The following is a 19564-nucleotide window of genomic DNA, read 5'->3' as shown; positions in this document are numbered from 1 at the left end:
AGCCGGTTGGGAGATTCTTTCCCCTACATCAACATCAGGACTGGTCAGAATGCGGGGATGGAGTGATGTGACAAACACCACAGAGAGGATACCCAGTCTCTCCTTCAGCTCCTCCTCTTCAAGATCGTGTCCACTGTGTGTGTAAACTCCTTGCCACCTGCTCTCAGATGCCCACCGCTGTCATCTGCCATGCAGCCCCGGCAGCTCTTACCTGTGTCTGCTGAGGCACTGTCCCGGTGGCTGGTTCAGGGCCCCCCCCCTCCCACACACACACCCTCTCTCTCGCTCTCACACACACACACACACATGCCCATGAATTCTTATTATATCACTAATATAATCACATGCTGATACCAAGCACAGCTTAGGAAGCCCCTATCTAGTCCACTTATTTCACAATTACAGATCTACACTCTTCCTTCAAAGCCCACCCTGCTTTGCAAACTCATTTCCATCTTCATCTGTCTGTTAGGAAGTCCTATCTCATATCTAACTCCAGATTCTCATGTGGAACCCCAAGCTCCTTCTCCTCCAAGTTTGCCTCCGAAGAACAGAGACTTCTTGCCTGGATGCAAATAATTGATCAGTACCTGCAAGGTGTGACAGGTGGTTTTGGTGTTTCTGCAACAGCAAGCAGAAACACCAGAACAGCACCCAGGATTTGGAGGCAGGTTTATTTACGTCAGTGGGCACTGATCAGGATCACTCCAACTATCAGGCCCTGGTGGTCTAGGGCTTTTGTGGGATAAGCAAGCAGGAAGTACAGAAGCAGAACGGCTTGCCAGTTGAGGACTGGCTTATGCAGTGTGCATCCCAGTGAGCAGCTGTTTCTAAGAGACAGAAGCAAGCAGAACTGAACAGCAACTATTACACGGGCAACTACAAAACTGAAGTTTACCGGCTGGGGCAGGGGCCATTTTCTGTTACAGCACGGTCAATTTCTATAGATTTCTCACCTTTTTGATCACTTTTATAGTTCTCTAAATCTCCCAATTCCCTTTATTTTCCTTTGGCTGAGAAAACAAACCAAGCCTGGTCTCACTCAAAACACCAATAAACCCTGCAGAGCAAGAAAGGGCCGAGTCACGGTTCCCACTCACAGCAAGTGTGCTGTGTCTACGCTAGATCAGCTTTACTAAAACCACTCTTAGTTTTAATGGGATCCCTGGGTCCTTTTTCAAGGGAGTGCTGGGAAGCAGGAGGGGGCTGGTGGGGAGCCCACCCACCCAGAACCATGGCTGTGAGCACTCCCCTTAGCCATGCGGCCCGGAGAACCTCTTCTATGACGTTTCCAGGAGTAGATAGGACTTTCCTAGGTTCCCATGGGCTGGAAGCTCCGAAAAGCCCTGGATCCCACTGTTGGGTGCTCCAGGGGTTAACGACTCTTTAGTGAGAGAACCTGAAGTCCTGCTTGTTTTTTTCACTCAGGTGTTTGCTGTGCTTCCTGGACCAGCAAACCCACCAGGGTCCTGGAGGCTTCTGCTGACTTGTGTTCTTGTTTGTTTGGGTTTACTTGGGTATGGAGATGACAGACGTAGGAGTTTTTAGGGGTGATGAGGGGCCTGGGTGGGCATCATCTCCAAGTACTAGAAGGTGCCACTTCAGGGTTGGCGTTTGGGAATGCAGAGCCCCAAGGTTAAAAGTCATCTTTTAGAATGCTGAGTTCACCAGCTGCTTCCAGTAAGACAAAGCGTGTTGCTAAGAATTTGGGTGGGGACTCGGATCTCCACCAGCAGCAAGCCTCCGCTTCTCCTGAGGGCTGTAAGTCAGAAAGCCTGCCTGCCGGGGCCAGAGCAGCCACACCGATCTGGCTGACAGTGCTGGTGCCCCACAGGGAAGCTCAAGGCACACTGGTCTCAGGAGAACCAGAAAGCCAGCGCAACTCTGCTTTATCTCCCAGGGAATAGATTTCTAAAACGCACTTTCTAAGGTAGCCGATCTCTTAAAAACTGAAGAAATATACAAATAAATTTCTCTGAGAGCCAAAAGGAAATTTACAATACCAGCATGTTAAAAGAAAAAGAGTGAGACAGAGAGGAAAAAGTCAAAAGAAAAGAATGAGACACAGATCTGGCATAAGAAGTTGTAGGTTTCTATTGAAGACCTGGTGAGATTTTATGGAAAATTCTGGTGAAATTTTATCGGAGCATATATTTAGTGCTAAAATAAAGATATCTCTCTCTCTCTCTCTCTCTCTCTCTCTCTCTCTCTCTCTCTCTCTCTTTTGTCTTTTTGAGACAGGGTCTCACTCTGCAGTTCAGGCTGGCCTTGAGCTCACTTTGTAGTTCAGCTTGGCCTGGAACTCAAAGCGATCCTCCTGCCTCAGCCTGCCATGTGCAAGGATTGCAGGCACGCACCCAGGAAAGATATTTATAATAAAGATGATGGTTTAACTTTCACCAGAACACTATAACAACAAAGAGGTAATTAATGCAGTCCTTCAGTTTAGCAAAAATTTGGCATTCAGTTTTTGTTCTCAGGGTAGAAGGTACAGTTTGTCTGAGAAAATGGGAAAAGCACACACACACTAAAGGTAGGCAGAATGTCTAGAAAGAGACCATTTCCCCAAGAAAAGCCTATGAAGAAGCCCCTAAGAATTTGTTTCCCCAGACAAGGAAGCTTTTATCCCTTTCTTCTCCCCTAGGTGGCAGTGTGACATACAAAAGAGAGCATTCCAGGCCCCACAAGCTATTTCAGCCTTGGAAACCAGAGGAAGGAAAATTCACCGAGGTGGTACAGAAGCAGAGAAACAGCTGTTTGCAGACAGAGAAGCCTGGTACTCACCGGCTCCACGTCGTAGGAAAAAAGTGCATATTCTCTATCGGGAGATATTTCATATCTGATGGCTTTTAGCGATTCCTAAAAGAAAAAGAAAAAAATTAAAGTACTACATATTATAACTCAGAATCTTGTAGAAAATCTGTATCTGATGAACAAATTAGGAGGTTGCAAGCTAGTAACCATAGCATTCACTAAAATGGCTTGGGCCAGTGATATAGCTCAGTGGCACCGTGCCTGCCTGGCAAACGCAAGGTCCTGAGTTCAATTCCTAGCACCTCCACCAAAAAAGGCTAGATCCTTTCTTTGCTAGCTGCCTGATAACAATTGCTGTTTCCTATTTTATTTGTATTTTTCTGTTTTCAACAAGACAATCTTAATGTTATCTCCTGAAACAAATAAACAGAAAGGTGCACAGAACATTTTTCAACAAGACCCTCAACCTCTCAATATATGTATTTTTTACATTACCATACTTAGAAGCATATAGGAAGCCGAGCTGTTATTAAACAGACTGATATTTTAAAGATCATTTTGCAACTTGTTCGTTCTCCCTTGGGGGTTCCCCTCCAAGTCAGTCTCCAGAGGACTTTTTTTTGTTTTGTTTTGTTTTTATTTTTGTTTTTCTCCGGTACTGGGAACTGAACTCACGACCTTGCGCTTGCCAGGCAGGTGCTTTTGCCGCTGAGCTAAATCCCCAGCCCTCTCCAGAGGACTTGCTACCAATTTAACTGCTGAATTTCTCCTTAGCACACCAGTCATTGTCCCTAAGCAAAACTGCCAGGCGCTCGGCCTGTCTGACTTACCCCGCCCTCTGCACCCAAGCAGGGGCTGTGACTACCCCACCCGCCACAGGGAGCCCTTTTGCCAGCCTGGGGGACATCACTGCATAATGCTCAGATGCCCCTGAGGGGCCAAAGAGAGACAGGGCAATTGAGTGACGTTGCATTTTCCATCTCTGCATCTTAGCCTTCTCATGCAATGGACATGACCCAGGGAAGGTGGGTTGCCTGGATTAGCGATCTTTAAGAATCTGGTAGCACCTTATTTCCCTTTGCATACCTTAATGTACTCAGCCCCCACTACAGGCTGACAGCCTTGTTCTTGGTGACTGTGCTCTTCAAGGTCGCCATAAATGGTGAAAGAGTAAATATTAAACCACTGCTGCCAGGGGAAGGACAGGTCCCGCTTCCTGCAAACCTTTGTGGTTACATCCTATGGACCAATGCCTATAACCTCATCTCATGGGCCTCTCTGTTGAAAGGTGTCTTCCCGGCTGTACAGCACAGCTGCTCTGCCGCTGAACTCTGGGAGACAGCACTCAGCCCAGACACAGCCCGTCTGACGCACACGTGTTCTCCTGCCGCACCTCGCAGGCTTCAAGCACTTAGGGACCTGCGACAGCACTTCAGCGCTTTGCCCAGGGACTCTTCTACACAGCAACGTCTCTCAAGCACATGCATGCATGCTAGCACTCAATGGACTGTGAGAAAGATACAGTAGTTGTTTGCAGAATGAAAGCAGGAGGGAGGAAGCAGGGCAGCGCCCTGGTCCCCAGCTGGGAAACCCAACGCTGGACAGCGCACATGTTCTGCTGCTTTCCCGGAGGACAGCTGTGAAAGTGCTGTGCCGCGTGGGACAGTCAAGTGAGCTGCAGCAAGCAGCAAGCTGCAGAGGCTGCAAGCCCGGCCGTGCGCCTCACGGTGCCTCCTGGCTATCCTGCTGCGCATCGTGCTGTCAGAAGATGCTCGAGTGTGTGTGTGTGTGTGTGTGTGTGTGTGTGTGTGTGTGTAAGACATTTTCATAGGACAGACACCTAAGCCTGGCAGTTACACAGTCTGGGTGAACAAGTTTTTAAAAATGTAAACAGATGTTGCCAAGTCACGTTCCAGAAATGTCACAGGTGTTTGATATTTGATCGTCCTTTCTCCCCCCTCTGAAAGTATAACTAATGTTTTTCTTTGATTTTTTTTTTTGTTGTTGTTGTTGTTTTCTTGTGCTGGGGATACGACCCAGGCCCTTTATACTGAGCTACAACCCTAATCCTTTTTATTTTGAGACAGGGTCTCACTAGGTCACTAAGTGGCTCAGGCTGGGCTTGAATTTGTGATCCTCCTGCTTCAGCTTCCCAGAGTGCTGGGATTACGGGCATGCACTACCGTGTCCAGTTGTCATAAGGTGTGAACCCTGCAGCTTCCACTGATCCTTTGTGTATCCCTGCCCATAGTTACCTAGGATCCTCATTGTTGATGGGGTAGGGAGTGGGGATTTTGTCCTTAGAAACCTGTCTAGCCACATCCCCTTGAAAGTATTTTCTGTGCTCCGACTTCCTTCCTCCTGTTCTTTCTTAGACGCACACCTGTCATGTATCCCCCGCACCGCTCCACCCAAACGGATCTTCTCTAGGTTGCCAAAGTCTTGCTTTGTAAATGCTGTAATTCTTGCTGTCATCCTGCTTGACAGCAAATCCTGTCCTCCTCCTCCACGCCCTGCTCCACACGGCCTCTGCATGCCCGCTGTGCTCCTCCGCCACTCTAGCGGACTTTGCGTGTTCTTCTGTGCGCCTCGCGTTTCCCTGGCCTCTGAGCATTGCAGTGCTGAGATCAGCATTTAAATCACCTGCTGGAGAAAGAGCACTTCTTGCATGACATCGCTGGTCTCACGGCTCTAACCGAGTCTGCCGAGGATCCAAGCTGCACTTTCCTGCCCAGCCACCTGCACCCGCACGAGGCGTGGCCTTGAGCCCCACGCTGTGCATCCACCCGCCTCCTGGCAGCGCCTGCTCACTGGGTGCCCATGGGCCAGCCCCACACGGTGCACAGCCTCTGTGCTTCCTCGTCCTCTTCCCTGTGTGTTTAGAACAGGGGCCCCGGCTCCGGAACCAGTCTGAGGCCTGTTAGCAGCTGGGCTGCATGAAGGGAGGTGAACAGCGGGAGCACAGAGCTTCTTCTGTATTTCTAGCTGCTCCCCACCATCCCGTAGCATCCCTGCCTGAGCTCCGCCTCCTGGTGGATTAGCATCAGCATTGGATTCTCACAGGGGCAGGGACCCTACTGTGAGCTGTGCATGCGGGGGATCTAGGTTGGGCGCTGCTTTATCTTAAAACCATTCCCTTCCCCAGGCCCAAGGCTACGGGAAAATTGTTTCCTATGAAACCGGCCTGTGGTATCAAAAGGGCTGGGGATTGCTCTTCTGGAGCCTTCGTTCCTCCGAGCTTTCTTCTCAGATGCTGCCACCTAGGCGAGGCCTTCCTTGCCCTTTACATGGAGAAAGCAAGTCTGCCTCCAGCCTTCCACAGCGCCGCTCTCCGCTTCGTCTCCCTTCTACAAGATCCTACTGTCTGTGGCTGGTTTTTCTCTTTCTTCTCTCTCCACTTGGATCTTTTCATCGCCCTCTCACACTCTGGAGAAGGAGCAGCGCCTAGGTGAGCAGGAGCGAGGGTGGAGGCTCTTGTGTTTGCGCTGCCCTTGAGGAGAAGCATTCTCCGGTTTCTATCTAGTATAGTATCAGCGGCAGATCTTTATAGAGAAGCCTTGCACCAGGTTGAAGATGTTCCCGTCTGCCTCTGGTTCTCGCAGAGTTCTCGTAATGAACGTGCACTGGAGTTCTGCAAATGTGTTCTCCATGTACTAAGGCGGTTAGGTGGCCTTGCTTTTATTTATCTGTCAGTGTGATAAATTACACCATCTGACCTTTGCTGGGCAAATCAACCCTGGATTCCTGGAATACGCTGTATCCCCCCCTAATGGGCCATGCTGCTCACATCCTGCTGGGTCCATTCCTGTTCTGCGGAGGACCTCTGCACCCACGTTCATGAGAGAAGTCGGTGTGTGGCTTCATTTCCTGGTAATATCCCTGTAGGATTTTAATCTCAGGGTACTGCTGGCCCAAGAAAGGGACTCGGGAAGTATCTCTCTTCCACTTGGCTTGTATTTTGGTCCTCTTATGTTGCTATCACAGGACACCTGGAACCAGGTAATTGATACAGAAGGAATGTGGACGCGGCTCACAGTACTTTATTTATTAAGCTGGGTGGTCCCAGAGCCTGGAGCCTCACCTGCTCCGCATCTGGTGAGAGCCCTGTGCTGGGCCGTACGATGGCAGGGGGCATCGTGTGGAGGGGCAGGGAAAATGCCGTGGCTTGGCTCTTCCTCTTCTTATACAGCCACTCATGCCATGATGGGGCCATAGCCTCAGGACCTCATCCGATCCCAAGTACTGACTGTAGGCCAACTCCCAAACACGTTAGCACAGGAACTGGGGTTTTCTCACACAGGAACACTATTCAACCATAGTGTTGTGTAAGTTTGTGTAGAACCGATGTTATTTTCTCCTGAAATACCTGGTGAGTTGATCAGTAAAGCCATCTGGGCCTTAGTCCCCTACTTATAATTTATATGTACATATTCCTGGTTATATAATGTAGGGCTGTCCTTTTCCGCATCTCCCCTGGGAGCTGTGACGATTTGTGTCTTAGAAGGACTCACACTGTGCGCTCCACCCGCCAGTCACTGAAGCGCTGTCCTCAATGTGTCAGAACGTCACAAGGCCTGTGTGGACCGAGGGTGAGCCGAGTCACTTGGAGAATGGGGCCGAAAGGCTGGGTGAGGATGGAGGGAGCCCTTCAGGGGTTCCTGGGCGTCCCGTCTGCACTGTGCAGAGTATGGGAAGGAGCCCAAGCGGGACACACTGGGAGCTTTAGGAAAATAACCGCAGAGCCCCAACCCTTACTTTATTTAATGACGGGCCCAAAGCTCAAGAGCAGTGACACTGGCATTCGGATGCCACCGAGAAGCTGCAGGGCATCTCCTTTCAGTGACAAGTTGGAAGTTCCTGACTTAACCAAGGCAGGCAGACCATCCCTCATGGCGATCGCTGAGATCTACAGTGAGAGTCCATATCTGCCTGTGAAAGTGTGAAGGAGTCCCTCATGCTCCCTTGGCTGGCACTCCTGAGCCTGAAGTGTGACGCCCATGGCATGCTCGGATGTACAGCGCTGGCAGCCGTGGGCTCAGGCATGCCCGGGGGATGTTGAAGGTGTCCTTTGTGCTAAGAGGAGGCCACTCGGGTGGGGGGGCACCGTGACAAAGCTGAGCTCAGCTCCCCATTCTCTCTGCTACCCGCTGAGTGATTTAGAAAAACATTCTTTCAGCGCCTTGTTTTCTGATCAATAAAATGAGTAACAAAGCACTCTGGCTCACCGGGTTCCTGAAGAGATGTTGTTCATGTAGTGTGAAAGAAGTGGCCTCTGGGGCCCATGTCCCTGTAAGCTTTCCCTTCTCCAGCCCCCCTTTCCTGTTGGTCTAAACCTCCTGATGTATCCTGCTTGGGCTCCTTCCCACATCCTGCGCACTGAAGACCAGATGCCAGGAGGTGCTGAAGAGGCTCCCTCCTTCCTCACCCTCTCACCCGTTCCCCGGGTGAAGCGGCTCACCCTCCATCCACACTGCCTGTCCCGCTCATGCCTCAGATCCCAGGACGGGGGATGCTGCGGCTGGAGTCGATGGCCACCCTCCCCCTTCTTTCTCAGCTTGTTCTCTTGCCAAGTATCCCTCGACTACAGAGGGGGCTGCGGGCAAAGTTTAATCACTAGGTGAAAAGCTACCTAAGAGTAAAGCAGTGTGTTAATACTAACCCCAAGTCCCCCGCTCAGCCTGCGAGGCCAAGACATCATCAGGGTCCAGAGACAGTATATAGAGAGGGGTAAACTTACAACGTACCCCCAAACCCACAGACAGCTGGAAGTGTGGGCACAGGAAATTAACCCTGGCTTTGTTTCTTTTCAGATCTTTTAAAGACATAAGCATAAGCCAGGAGTGGTGGCACATGCCTGTAATCCCAGCACTCAGGATGCTGAGGCAGGAGGATCATTGCGAGTTCGAGGCCAGCCTGGGCTACAAAGTGAGCTCAAGGCCAGCCTGAACTGCATAGCGAGACCCTTTCTCAAAAAGACAAAAACAAACAAACAAACAAAAAGACATAAGCATAAAACATTCTACTCATGTATCTTAAAATTAAAAGGACAGCATATGAAATAATAATTAGAAAAAATAAGCAAAACGTACGTATTTTCTGTCCTCTCTTATAATAAGAGAAGTATAAAACAAAGGAAAAAGCCGGGAAAGACAAAGAAGAAACCAAAAGAAAGAAACCATCAGAGCTGCAGAAACAAACACCAAAACAGAGAGAGAATTTGCATCATGACTTTTTAAGAAGATGTTGGGTTCTAATGCCCCCCTTTTGGTCCCCGGCTGAAGGGGATGTGAACTTAGATTGGCCGCTCCAGGAAGTCAGGAGTGAGGTCAGGAGTGAGGTCAGGAGTGAGGTCCCTCCGAGGCTCCCAGCCCCCGGCCTCTCTGGACTAGGCTGCTACCGGCACCAGCAAAACTCTGTGATCCTTGAGGAAATGACCTGCTGCTGCCACCTCCTCCTATTTTTCCAGATTTGCCAGAAACCTCAGTCTCACATGTGTAGGAGCCAGCCTCTGGCCAAAGCAAGCATTTTCTGAGAGTGGGTGGCCCAGGCTGCTCATCCTGACACCGGATGCTAGACACAGACGAGGCTTTTTCTCTGCTGGCTTGTGGAATTCGGACATGTCAGGGATGGTCTGTGCCCCTGCTGGCTGGTGTCAGCCTCACCACCCGCTGTCCCTGTCACAGCTGCGGGTCACACACAGGCGTTTATGTGCAGGGAGCTCAGGACAGCAAGGGCTGGCACCCAGCATTCCCACATCCTCCAGGGCTGGCCTGGCCCCAGATCTCAAGCCTCCTGCACAGTCACGCCCAGGGCTCTGGGACAGAAAGGGAACAACGCGATTCTCCTCCCTGGAGAGGAGAGCTGTTCTCCCCTCCCTGATGTGACACCCATCCCAGAGGGCAGAGCCAGCGGTCAGGCACAGGGCACTAGGCAGAAACTAAGCGAAGTAGAAGGAAAAAAGGAAGGAGGTGACGGACGTTTCTAAAAAGGCCGGGGGAGCACAAGTTCTACTCTCAACGGATCCTGGAGTTCTCCGTGGTCAGGCAGGCAGATTGTGGCTCCCCCTCTGTGTTGGAACAGGTCTAATAATATTTGCCTGCTGATGCCCCTCTCTGAGAGGACTCAGAATTAATTAATATTCAGAGACTCAGATAAAAATTCAAATTCTATGCCTGATGATTATATAAAATCGAGGGCAAATATAAATTACCAAAACAAAAGTGCTTTTTATTTAAATCTTAATCTAGCAATTAAAATAAGTAATTACCACAAGTAAACTGGTAATTAAAACAAGACATAAAAAGCAAGAAAAATCGGACCTAAGCAGAACAACAGAATGATTTTTTTTTTCATTTTAAAGAGTAAAAGAAGGATAACATAGTAATAGGGGGGCTTACCGAATTACAGACAAAGTGGTAGGAAATTATCAATGGTTGTTGTTTTACATATTGTTATCTTCAGGATAGTTTCTCAGGAAAACAACAGAATGAGATTTTTTAACGGATAGATTTTTCTGTTTTAAATGTATTTTCAGGGATGGTCTGTTCTTACCCGTTTATCACTGGAGAAAGCCTAGTTCTTTGGAACACGAGGCTCCATTTTTAAGAATCTGATTAAAACTACTGAACACAAGACACCGAAGCAGTGACTATGGAGATCATCATATCAGAGAGCAATGTGTGCAATTTTACCACCCAGGGGGATTTCCATGGTTCCCAGGCATTCCCAGCCTTCTCCGAACGTACAGGTGATGTGTTGTTGGCTGAAGGGATTGTGTTCTCCTGCTTACTGAATACAATGTCATAAATACCTTTCCTATTCCTAGAGCTTTCATAGTTATTATTTTAATGGCTACATCATGTTTCATCTGTATTTGTTTACTCACTTCTTGCTCCTACTTTCAGGTATTTCCCCAGCGCAAACAATGCTGCAACATTGTACTTTTTAGATTGTGTACGTGTGACAAATTCTCAGGGGTGACTCAAAATGCGTGACTACTTTTACTGTCCTTGAAATGCGCTGCCAAGTTGCTTCCTAAACACCTGGCACAATTTAATGGTACAATGAATGACTGTCTCAATCTCCGTTCCCACTGCCTGTCTCCAATGGTGTAATCAGTACAGAGGGCAGGTGAAGTCTGCTCGACACACAGACCAATACAGGGCTTTATTTGGAAGTAGCCTTGTTAGATCAGCAGCACTGTAGGCGGAGGTTAAGCCAGATTTCTGTCTGTGGATACTCTGAGTTTCCTCTTACGAGAAGAGCTTGGATATTGGCATAATCTCCAAAGTCAGTTCCAGCTTTAAGTATCTAACTTTCAGGCAAAGGCTAAACACTTCATCCTTTGAGAAGTATTGCTCTATTATGTTTTAGAAGAATTGGAAAGATAGTATTAAGTTTCCATAAGACTTAGAGCCTCCACGAAATCTATTTAATTAAATCTAGTAAAATGTACCATGCTGGTTTTAAGTACACTTCTAGAAGGAAAGGAGAAGGCAGGGGCAAGAAGTCAGTTTTCTGTGCAATAAAGATTCATGAGATTTTTCAAGCACGAGGTGATCATTTGTCAAAAGCCCAAAGACCCAGTTTGGACCATGAGATATATTTACAGTGGCTCATAATGTCAGGCAAAATATTATGTAATATGACAAAAGCTTTCTTATAATTTGTGAGTTTGTTGACAAAAGAGTCTTATTAGGAAAATGAAAATAAGTTGGACAGTTAAAGTACTCAAAACTAAGACTAAAATGTAATGTCCAGACTTCCTGGTACATCAAACATGTACTTCAAGTGGAAGTTAGTTTTAGTTTAGTTTTTTCTTAAGCTGTTTTTAGGAATCTAAAAGGGCCTCTCACTATAATTCCCAGCTTTTAACTTTTAGCCCCGCCTGACTTTGAAGGGCGGCCTAGACCCAACCTGCACTAGGAGGAGATTCGGCTACCTGCTCCAGCTGACCACTCAGGACTACCCAGATCCTGCTATCTGCCACCTGCTGCTGCTGTCTGGACACTCAGGGCTGTCCAGATTCTGCTATCTGCTACAGCTGCCTGGACAGTGTTCTGCTCTTGGGGACTTGACCCTTTTCTGGGTCTTCCGGCTTGGCCCTGCCTGAGCCTGACCTGGATCCCCGGTCTAGCGTAACACCCAGAATCCACACATGGTGTATGCTTGAGCTCCCACGTGGAACCTGTAATCTAACACTTATCCCTTCTCACCCCAGGAGCAGGACCCGGGACTGCAGAGCGTGTATGGCTGTGGCTGCAAAGCAGAGTCTGATTCCACCGGGGAGAAGGGCCGAGGCTTGCGGTCATAACTGCGGTGCTGCGGCTCTGTGAACCCCTCTCTCGCTTGGATGCTTCCAGAAAAACACTTACCTCTGTCACTCTGTTAGCTTTTACTATTTATCCATGAAATACACGGAGGGGCTACTGTGTGGGAGACAAAGTCAAAGGCAGAACCTCCGCCTTCTAGCACTGCAGCACCAAATGGCCCTGGACGCGGCCCTGGACGCAGCCCTGGACGCAGCCCCAGACACGATGTCCCTGTAACCTGGGCCGCCAAACTCTCTTTCCTTCATTCCCTGCAGAAATCTAAAAGAGCACTTCAAAACGTTTTGAAATGGAAAATGGACTAGGACATTTTGATACGTGTTTTCTAAAACTTAATTATTATATACCATCAAATATGTTATTGCTGGGGGTCAGAAGGTGATACCCTCAGATATGCTGTTTTGGACTTTAGACTCAACCCCCAGGAGCTGGAGTATGCTTTCTTTAAAATTGTCCACCTGAAGACAAGCTCTGCTAAAGAGTATCCAACTGCTTTCATATCTTCTCACTGGAATGTCACTAACCAAGGAAGCTTCAGAGACTGAAAAGAAAACACCACGCCTAGAGCTCAGAGCAGTGGTGTCACACCAATGGTACACGTGCTGCAGCGGGCTGTTTATATCACTGAATGCTCTGAAAGGTTTGCCGTTACTGGGCCAGAGCAACTTTGTCCCATGGCACTGTCTTCTTCAGACTCACTTATTTCCTCTACAAAATCACTTACTACCCCTGTGAAATTGCCTACACCCTCCATTTCCTTCACCCTAGAAGGAGGATATTTAAGCTTCGACTGTCTGGTCCTTCTTCGAGTTTCATATTCTGTTGACTCCGGCGCACACATAGGTATTCATCAATATGTTTGCTTTTGCTTATGCTAATGTGTTTCCTCCAGTTCACTTCAGTAGACCTAAATATTGAACCTGCGGAGGGAGCATCTAAGCTTCCTTGACATTATGCTAATAAACAAAGATCTGAAAATAGTTCATTTTCAAATATAAGATAAAGTTATGTCCCAAAGTACGAACCATGAAGTCATCACCATAGAATGTTAAATGTGTACATAAACATGAACTTATCGTGTAAAGAGTTTAAATATTTCATGATTCCTCCCACCTGGAGGCATGGCAAAGGCCAACTGTGCTACAAGCTGCAGTCCAGAGTCACTGGTTAAGGACAGCCAGGTGTGACACACTGTGTAAGAGCAGCACTTGGCCCCAAGTCTGTACTTGTGCCACCTGTGACCTTGCACTGGCCCGGGCTGTCTTCAACTCTTTGCACCTCCATAATCCAGCCAGGCTGGAAAGACTCCCCCACCATGGCCAAGGATCCAGGAGAGGCTGGAGGCTGGTGGGCTGGACGCACAGGTGTGAGCTCTGTGCCAGCAGTTTATTGTACTGGCTGGGAAAAGAGGGGCTTACTAAGACTGCCGACCATAGAATGCACTTTTCCATTTCTCCATTTCAGCTTGTTTCCTAGATCTGCCTGAGAATCCCAGTTGGCCTTCCTGGGGCTTAGACTGTCTTCATCATTTAAATAAGCCCCAGGTTCCTGTCATTCAAATGAGACGAGGCCACTGCTGTCACCCTAAGGCAAGAGAACAGAAAGTGTGGGAGCCCTCTCTATGCCCCCTGCTTCTCCAGTTCCGTCCCCTGCAGCTGCAGATGGCACTGCAAGCCCGGATCCTTCCACACACCCTCCTCTTCTCTTCACTCCTGCTCATCACAGGTACCCAGATATCTCACTACCGGGCCTCACGGGAGACTCGCATTCCAGGCTTGCGGAGAAACTGGCTTTAACTTGGAGACGAGCAACCGAAGCACAGACATCATAACTGGCCGACTGGTTCAGTGGAAACCAAATCTCAGGCGTTTGAAGTCTGAGTTATAATGTAGCCCAAGTGCCATCCAAGCTCCTTTTCATTTTCCAGGTCTGTTGCTAGGAGCCTTTCAATGCAGTTTTTGAGGGAAGAATTATGACTCAATCAGGTTGTACCTATTGGGTACCCAATAAATGTTTGCAAAATGAGCCCGGAAATGGCATTTTAAGGAAAAGATTGCAGAAGAAGCCAGCTAATGTGTGGGGTAAGGATTTTACTGTGGTAGTTTTTGAAATCACTTTATTATTTGGTTAAAACAACTTCAGTTAAAATACATCGGTAACAAACTATTAATTTTATTTGTTTGTTTTCCAGCACCAGGAATCAAACTCACGACCTTGCGCTTGCCAGGCAGGCGCTGTGCCGCTGAGCTAAATCCTCAGCCTTAAACTCTTGATTTTAGAAGGAGAAGGCTGTTCGTATTTTGGGCTTCACTACTAAGCACTGCTGTGTGTCCAGCATCCTGCTTGACTAAACCCACGTCCTCCCAGGAAGCACTGGGAACATTGTGACCCTAAAATGGACTTGCTCTAAGCAACGGGCAGATCATTGTCTCCTCTCTATTAATATTAGAAAGCTATTCCTGCAACTTTAGTATTTTTGAGTGGGTTGAACCAGCTTTTCTTAAGGGAGTTATTCTACCACTGGTAATTTTTAGGCGGGAATGCAGGTACATTCAATCTCTCCAGTTTTACTTTACAGAATATGATTTAATTCAAAAAAGTGATTGTTGGGCATGTGCTATTGACCGAGGCCTTCCTAGCATCAGCAGGCTACCACAGGACAGGGTCCACGTACTACTAAGCCTCAGTACCCACCCCTTAAAGAAAAGGTATCTATGGCAAGAGGAAAGGAGATGAAAGTAAGCAACTAGCCAGTTAAATGTCGTTTAGGAAGGAAAGGAAGGAAGAGTAAGCTTTTCATGGGTTCACAGGTGGGGTGGCCCAGAGTCAAAGTCCTTCCTGTCCAAGGGCAGAGGTCCTGGCCTGGCCACCAGAGACCGGTGGGACCGAAGCTCATCTGCCGACGGGACTCAGGCCTGTCATCCATAACAGCAGGGAAGTGAGAGCCTCTTCCTACATCTAATCCCAGAACACAGGAGCCTAAGATATCTATGTGTCTGAGTCATGGCAGGGCTGTTTTATGTTTGTTCTCATTCAGAATTCCCGGTCTGCTCCAAATCTTTTCTCTTTTTTTTTTTTAAACCCCAATTTAGTTTCTTCCTTTGAATTCCTCAGTGTGTCAGACAAGAAGGTGATCAACTCCTTAGAGTTGGACAATTATTTTTCTCCCAATACTGTTCATGAACATACTGTGAACAAAGAAAGTTAATTCTCTTTAAATTGGCTTTTGGTATAGTATAGAACTCCAGTCAGTGCTTCCGATATCTTTATACATGAGCCCACGTTCTTAATGTCATTGAAATCCTAGAGTCAATAAGTTTTCCCAGGTGATAAAACAGTGGTATCAGCTTCGCTCTGCTCTTGTTTTAAAACATGAACTTCACTTAATATATTTGGGCACAGTCAGAGTGTCTAAGTTAATACTCCCTGTGCATAGGAGATTTTTTATTTTGAAATAAGATTGAGAAAGTTCTGAAGTATTCTGTAGGCGTTATTGGAATTGTTCTGTAAATGTGTAAAAGCCTCAGGACTTTATCTTTCAATTATATATGATATGCAACACTTGTTTCCAACACCTGCAGAGAAATTCCCGGACGCGGAAAGAAATAGCGCTTTCATCTTATTAAATTAGTGTGGTTTCAATTTCACATTATCTTCAGTAGCTTGGCTCATAGTATTACAAGTTTATTGCTTCTCCTTGTCTATACTAAAAGTCGAAACCTAAAGTCATTTTCTGCTTTATTGACTTGCAGAGAAAAAAACTGAAATTATCCTGATCATTAGAGAGAGTACTTACAATTTTTTTGCCTTCTATTAACACTTCAGAAAAATTGGTCTCGACATCCCGCAGTATCACAGATCCGTTCCGTTCTCTGTAGATGAATTCTTTATCTACAAGAGAGAGAGAAAAGACAGGCACCATCAAGGAACTCAGCTTGGCTTTTTGATGGACACTTGTGTAGGGTGTATTGAAGCGTTCTGAAAAAAAGGTCCGCGGCTTTTTACCCAAGAGTCCTTTAGAGATGGAGAATCCATCTCCGCATCCTGCGGTCTCATGAGCTGCTTCTGTGTGGTCCTCACCGACGATCCACACCTGACAGAAGGCACAGCCTGGACACGCACAAACCTTTAGATGTTGTGGGAATTTCTTGGGTGAGACACAGCGGGTAGGCACTCAGAGCAGGTGAGGAAATGAGCTGCTAGAAGGTGCAAGGTGGTTGGCAGGGAAGAGACCGTGTCCTGCATCTGACACATAGGGATGGGGCCATGCAGCAGCCTAGCAGGAGGCAACCCCCAAATCCGCAGTACCAGCTCCGGTCTTGTCCACGTGGATTTCTGACCACTCTCGGAGGACGCAGTAATAGTCCATCCATCGTGCTTTAGTGACCCTGGTCTCTTGTATATTAGCAACTGAAGTTTCAACTATCCCCTTAGAAAATGAATAAATCACATACTCAATTGTATGCAAATGAAAGGCTACACTTTCCGGAAGCAGGGTTGTTGGGAAGGCAGGCCTGACACAGGCACAAAAAAAGCACATCTTCCCAAGGAAAGGTGGTGACAGTTGGGTGGCAAAGCTGTTTCACACTAAATAGGTGGTAACTGAAAGGCACGGTGCAGACTGGATTCACCCAAAGTAAAGTTATTATCGTTCAAGTATGCCTGGTTTATGGGGAAAAAGTTTATTCATAGAGGAAGATTTTAATCACTTGCGCAGTTCTAGGCTAATCCATTTGGTGCATTAATGTCGATTATGCACAAAAGTTTAGTGCTAAGGTTAGTGAGAGACGTTCAGAGGAAGGGGGTGCCATTTACTTTCTCGGTGACACTTGCATATACCAATCAAGTAGGTCATGCTCTCTTTTCCTTCCTTTGTGCAAACAGCCAAGGTGTTTAACCATTTTGGTGAAGGGAGCTTTATGCTCCAAATTTTAAAGTTTCTCTTTGGGAAAGCACTTGAAAGTTGACTTATAAGTTCCAGTGGAAAGTTACAGAAAAAGGCTGTGATTTAATTCAATTACTGCTTCATCTCCATTTGCTTACCAGCTTTCACACTGAGCAAAGTTTGAAAAACCAAATCCTTGTAAGTGGATGAAGATTTACTACTGTCAATTCTCCTAAGAAGTCCTAGGCTTTGCTTTTGCCCACCCCTCATGGTATGAATCACCCTAGAAAAAAAGTCTTTTTAAAAACAGTTTTATAATATTTGATGCACATATAATATGTTTCTGTTACAAAGTGAAACCAATGATGCAATGTCAGCACTAGAGCACAAGGTTTCTGCTGTGTCTTTTCATTTTTCTCTTCCATCCTGTGGGCTCCCCTTCCTGAATTTTGAGCCCTAACTTTTATTACATACCCTTAACTAATGTGTTATTTACTTTCATTTGTAGTGTGCGTGTCTGTGTGTGTGTGTGTGTGTGTGTGTGTATGTGGTGCTGGGGATGGAACCCAGGGCCTCATGCATCCAAGACAATTGCTCTATGACTGAGCTACTCCTCAGCCCTAGTTTTGTTTAGATTGGAGCTTAATGACTAGTGACATTCAGTGACTCCTATGATATTTCCAAGATTAATCTCTACTGTGCTGAGCTCTCATTTTCTTGGGCATATAGTATTCCAGTGTGTGTGTCTGAATGCTTCTACTGTGAATGTTTTTTTCACATCTGTTAATCCAAATGTGTATGTCCTTTTCTCACAGAAGTATACAGGACTGGAGTGCTAGGTTGTGGGTTGTGTGAACACTTATGGTTATAGTGGCTTTACTGGCTTTAGCAGTGCACAAGATTTCTTGGAATTCACATCCTCTGCAAAAGCAGTTGTGTCAATTTTTTCAATTTATTCCAGTATAGTGGGAGAAAAACAGTATCCTTCCCATTCAAATTTATATCATCTATCATGAATGACTTTGAATCCTTTTTTCCTCCTGTAGTGCCATTTATTTGTTGAAACCAAGTCATTCATCTATAAATATTTTTCCCACACTCTAGATTCAGGTAGTCATTTCCTTGTGGTGTTATTTATTTATTTTAATCCTTGTTGGTACCTAATATGTGCCGTGCCTAGTGATGACATTTATTGACTTTCGATCTTATCTACTTATTTACCATTTTTATGTCTTATTTTGTGAAATTTCTCATTTTGTGAAATTCCTGGCTTATTTTTTTGCCTATTTCTTCTTTCTGTTAGACTGTTTTTAATCTTATTGAGGTTTAGGAACTTTTAAAAATTCTAAATGAAATTTTTACTAGCTTTATGTGTTGAAAGTGCCTTTTCTTAGTTGAAGTTTTCATTTGCTTTGTATAATGTTTTATGTAATCCAAATTCTTAAGTCTTATATTGTTAATGTTTGATGTGCCCCATTTGAGAAATTTCTTTGTCTCACAATATCACATAAATAGTCTCCTGCATTTTTTTCTGAAACATTTTTGGCTTTCCCTATCAAAACTGAGGCTTAGTTCACTGGAAAATGACTTATATCTATGGTATGAGGCAAAGATCTAGTTTCACCATTTACATATGCAAATTTATCCCAGGACAACTGGACAGTTCTTTACTTTGTCAGGGGTCAGCAGAGTGGCCAGGACATTTCAGCGTCTGCATTTGTAGGATCTTATGGGGCCTTTTCTTTGGGTTCTGATGCACGGGCTCCTCCTGTTCACAACCACACTGTGAAATTTCTATCCTTTTGTAATAGGTCTTGCTCCCTGGAAGACTGCTCTGTCTTGGGAAAGGCTTGTTGTTCTTTGGAATTTGCTGTCTTTTATATATGTTAGATGCCACCTAAACTAAAGAGAATTCTGGCAATTCGACTAAGAGTACATTAAATGAAAAGGTCAGTTTGGATGAAATTTTTGTGGAGTTGGTTTACCTTTTCACTTATTCAGGTAATAAATTTTTATGTTTTTGCATTGGAAAAACTACACAAACCATCAGCTGTCTAGGAATTAATGTAACAAACAGTGTGAATGACCTGTCTGTCCACAGCTGTACATCATCCGCCCCACCACAGTCCCAGGAAACAACCAGGGAAACACTACACCGTGGCCGGCCTAGTCTCCTGAAATAACTGCAGAGAAGGCAGGAGCTGTTTTACATTCATAGAAACTTAAGAGACGGGATCAGGTATAATAGCGACTTTTAATTGGCTGTAGAAGCTATAGTATTTTGAGAATGACTGAGAAAATGTGAATATGACCTAGCACTTCAGTATCTGAGAACCGAGTTTCTGGTATACATACTAATGTTCTTATAGATGCATGGGAGGACATACTTTAGAGATGTCCGCTTTAGTATTCAGAGGTGAAAGAAAATAATATAATTTATATTTAAATATGTTTAGTGAAAAAGTAATGGGGAAGCACAATGACAAAGGTTAGAAATCCACTGGTATTGGTAACGTGCACGGTATCGCCATACCGGTAAGGCAGGGCTCGTTGTACTGTCCTTTCTATTTTTCTGTAACCTTTTTTTATGAAAAAG

General features: G+C 46.1%; 1 protein-coding gene across 4 annotated transcripts in view; it reads right to left on the bottom strand.

Annotated features, from left to right (window-relative positions):
* Window positions 1-19564, bottom strand: part of Dpp6 (dipeptidyl-peptidase 6) — an 842230-nt gene that overhangs the window by 223541 nt on the left and 599125 nt on the right. For all 4 annotated transcript variants that reach the window (XM_005404852.2, XM_005404854.2, XM_005404855.2 and 1 more), the window contains exons 4-5: window positions 15880-15974; window positions 2785-2859 (exon numbers count right to left, since the gene is read on the bottom strand). In XM_005404852.2, coding sequence (XP_005404909.1) covers window positions 2785-2859; window positions 15880-15974 — 170 coding nt within the window. The remainder of the gene's footprint in view (window positions 1-2784; window positions 2860-15879; window positions 15975-19564) is intronic.

This window comes from Chinchilla lanigera, unplaced genomic scaffold (genome assembly GCF_000276665.1).
Source record: "Chinchilla lanigera isolate Chin_1 unplaced genomic scaffold, ChiLan1.0 scaffold00090, whole genome shotgun sequence".
NCBI lineage: Eukaryota > Metazoa > Chordata > Mammalia > Rodentia > Chinchillidae > Chinchilla > Chinchilla lanigera.
This window is presented reverse-complemented; position numbering and strand designations above follow the sequence as displayed.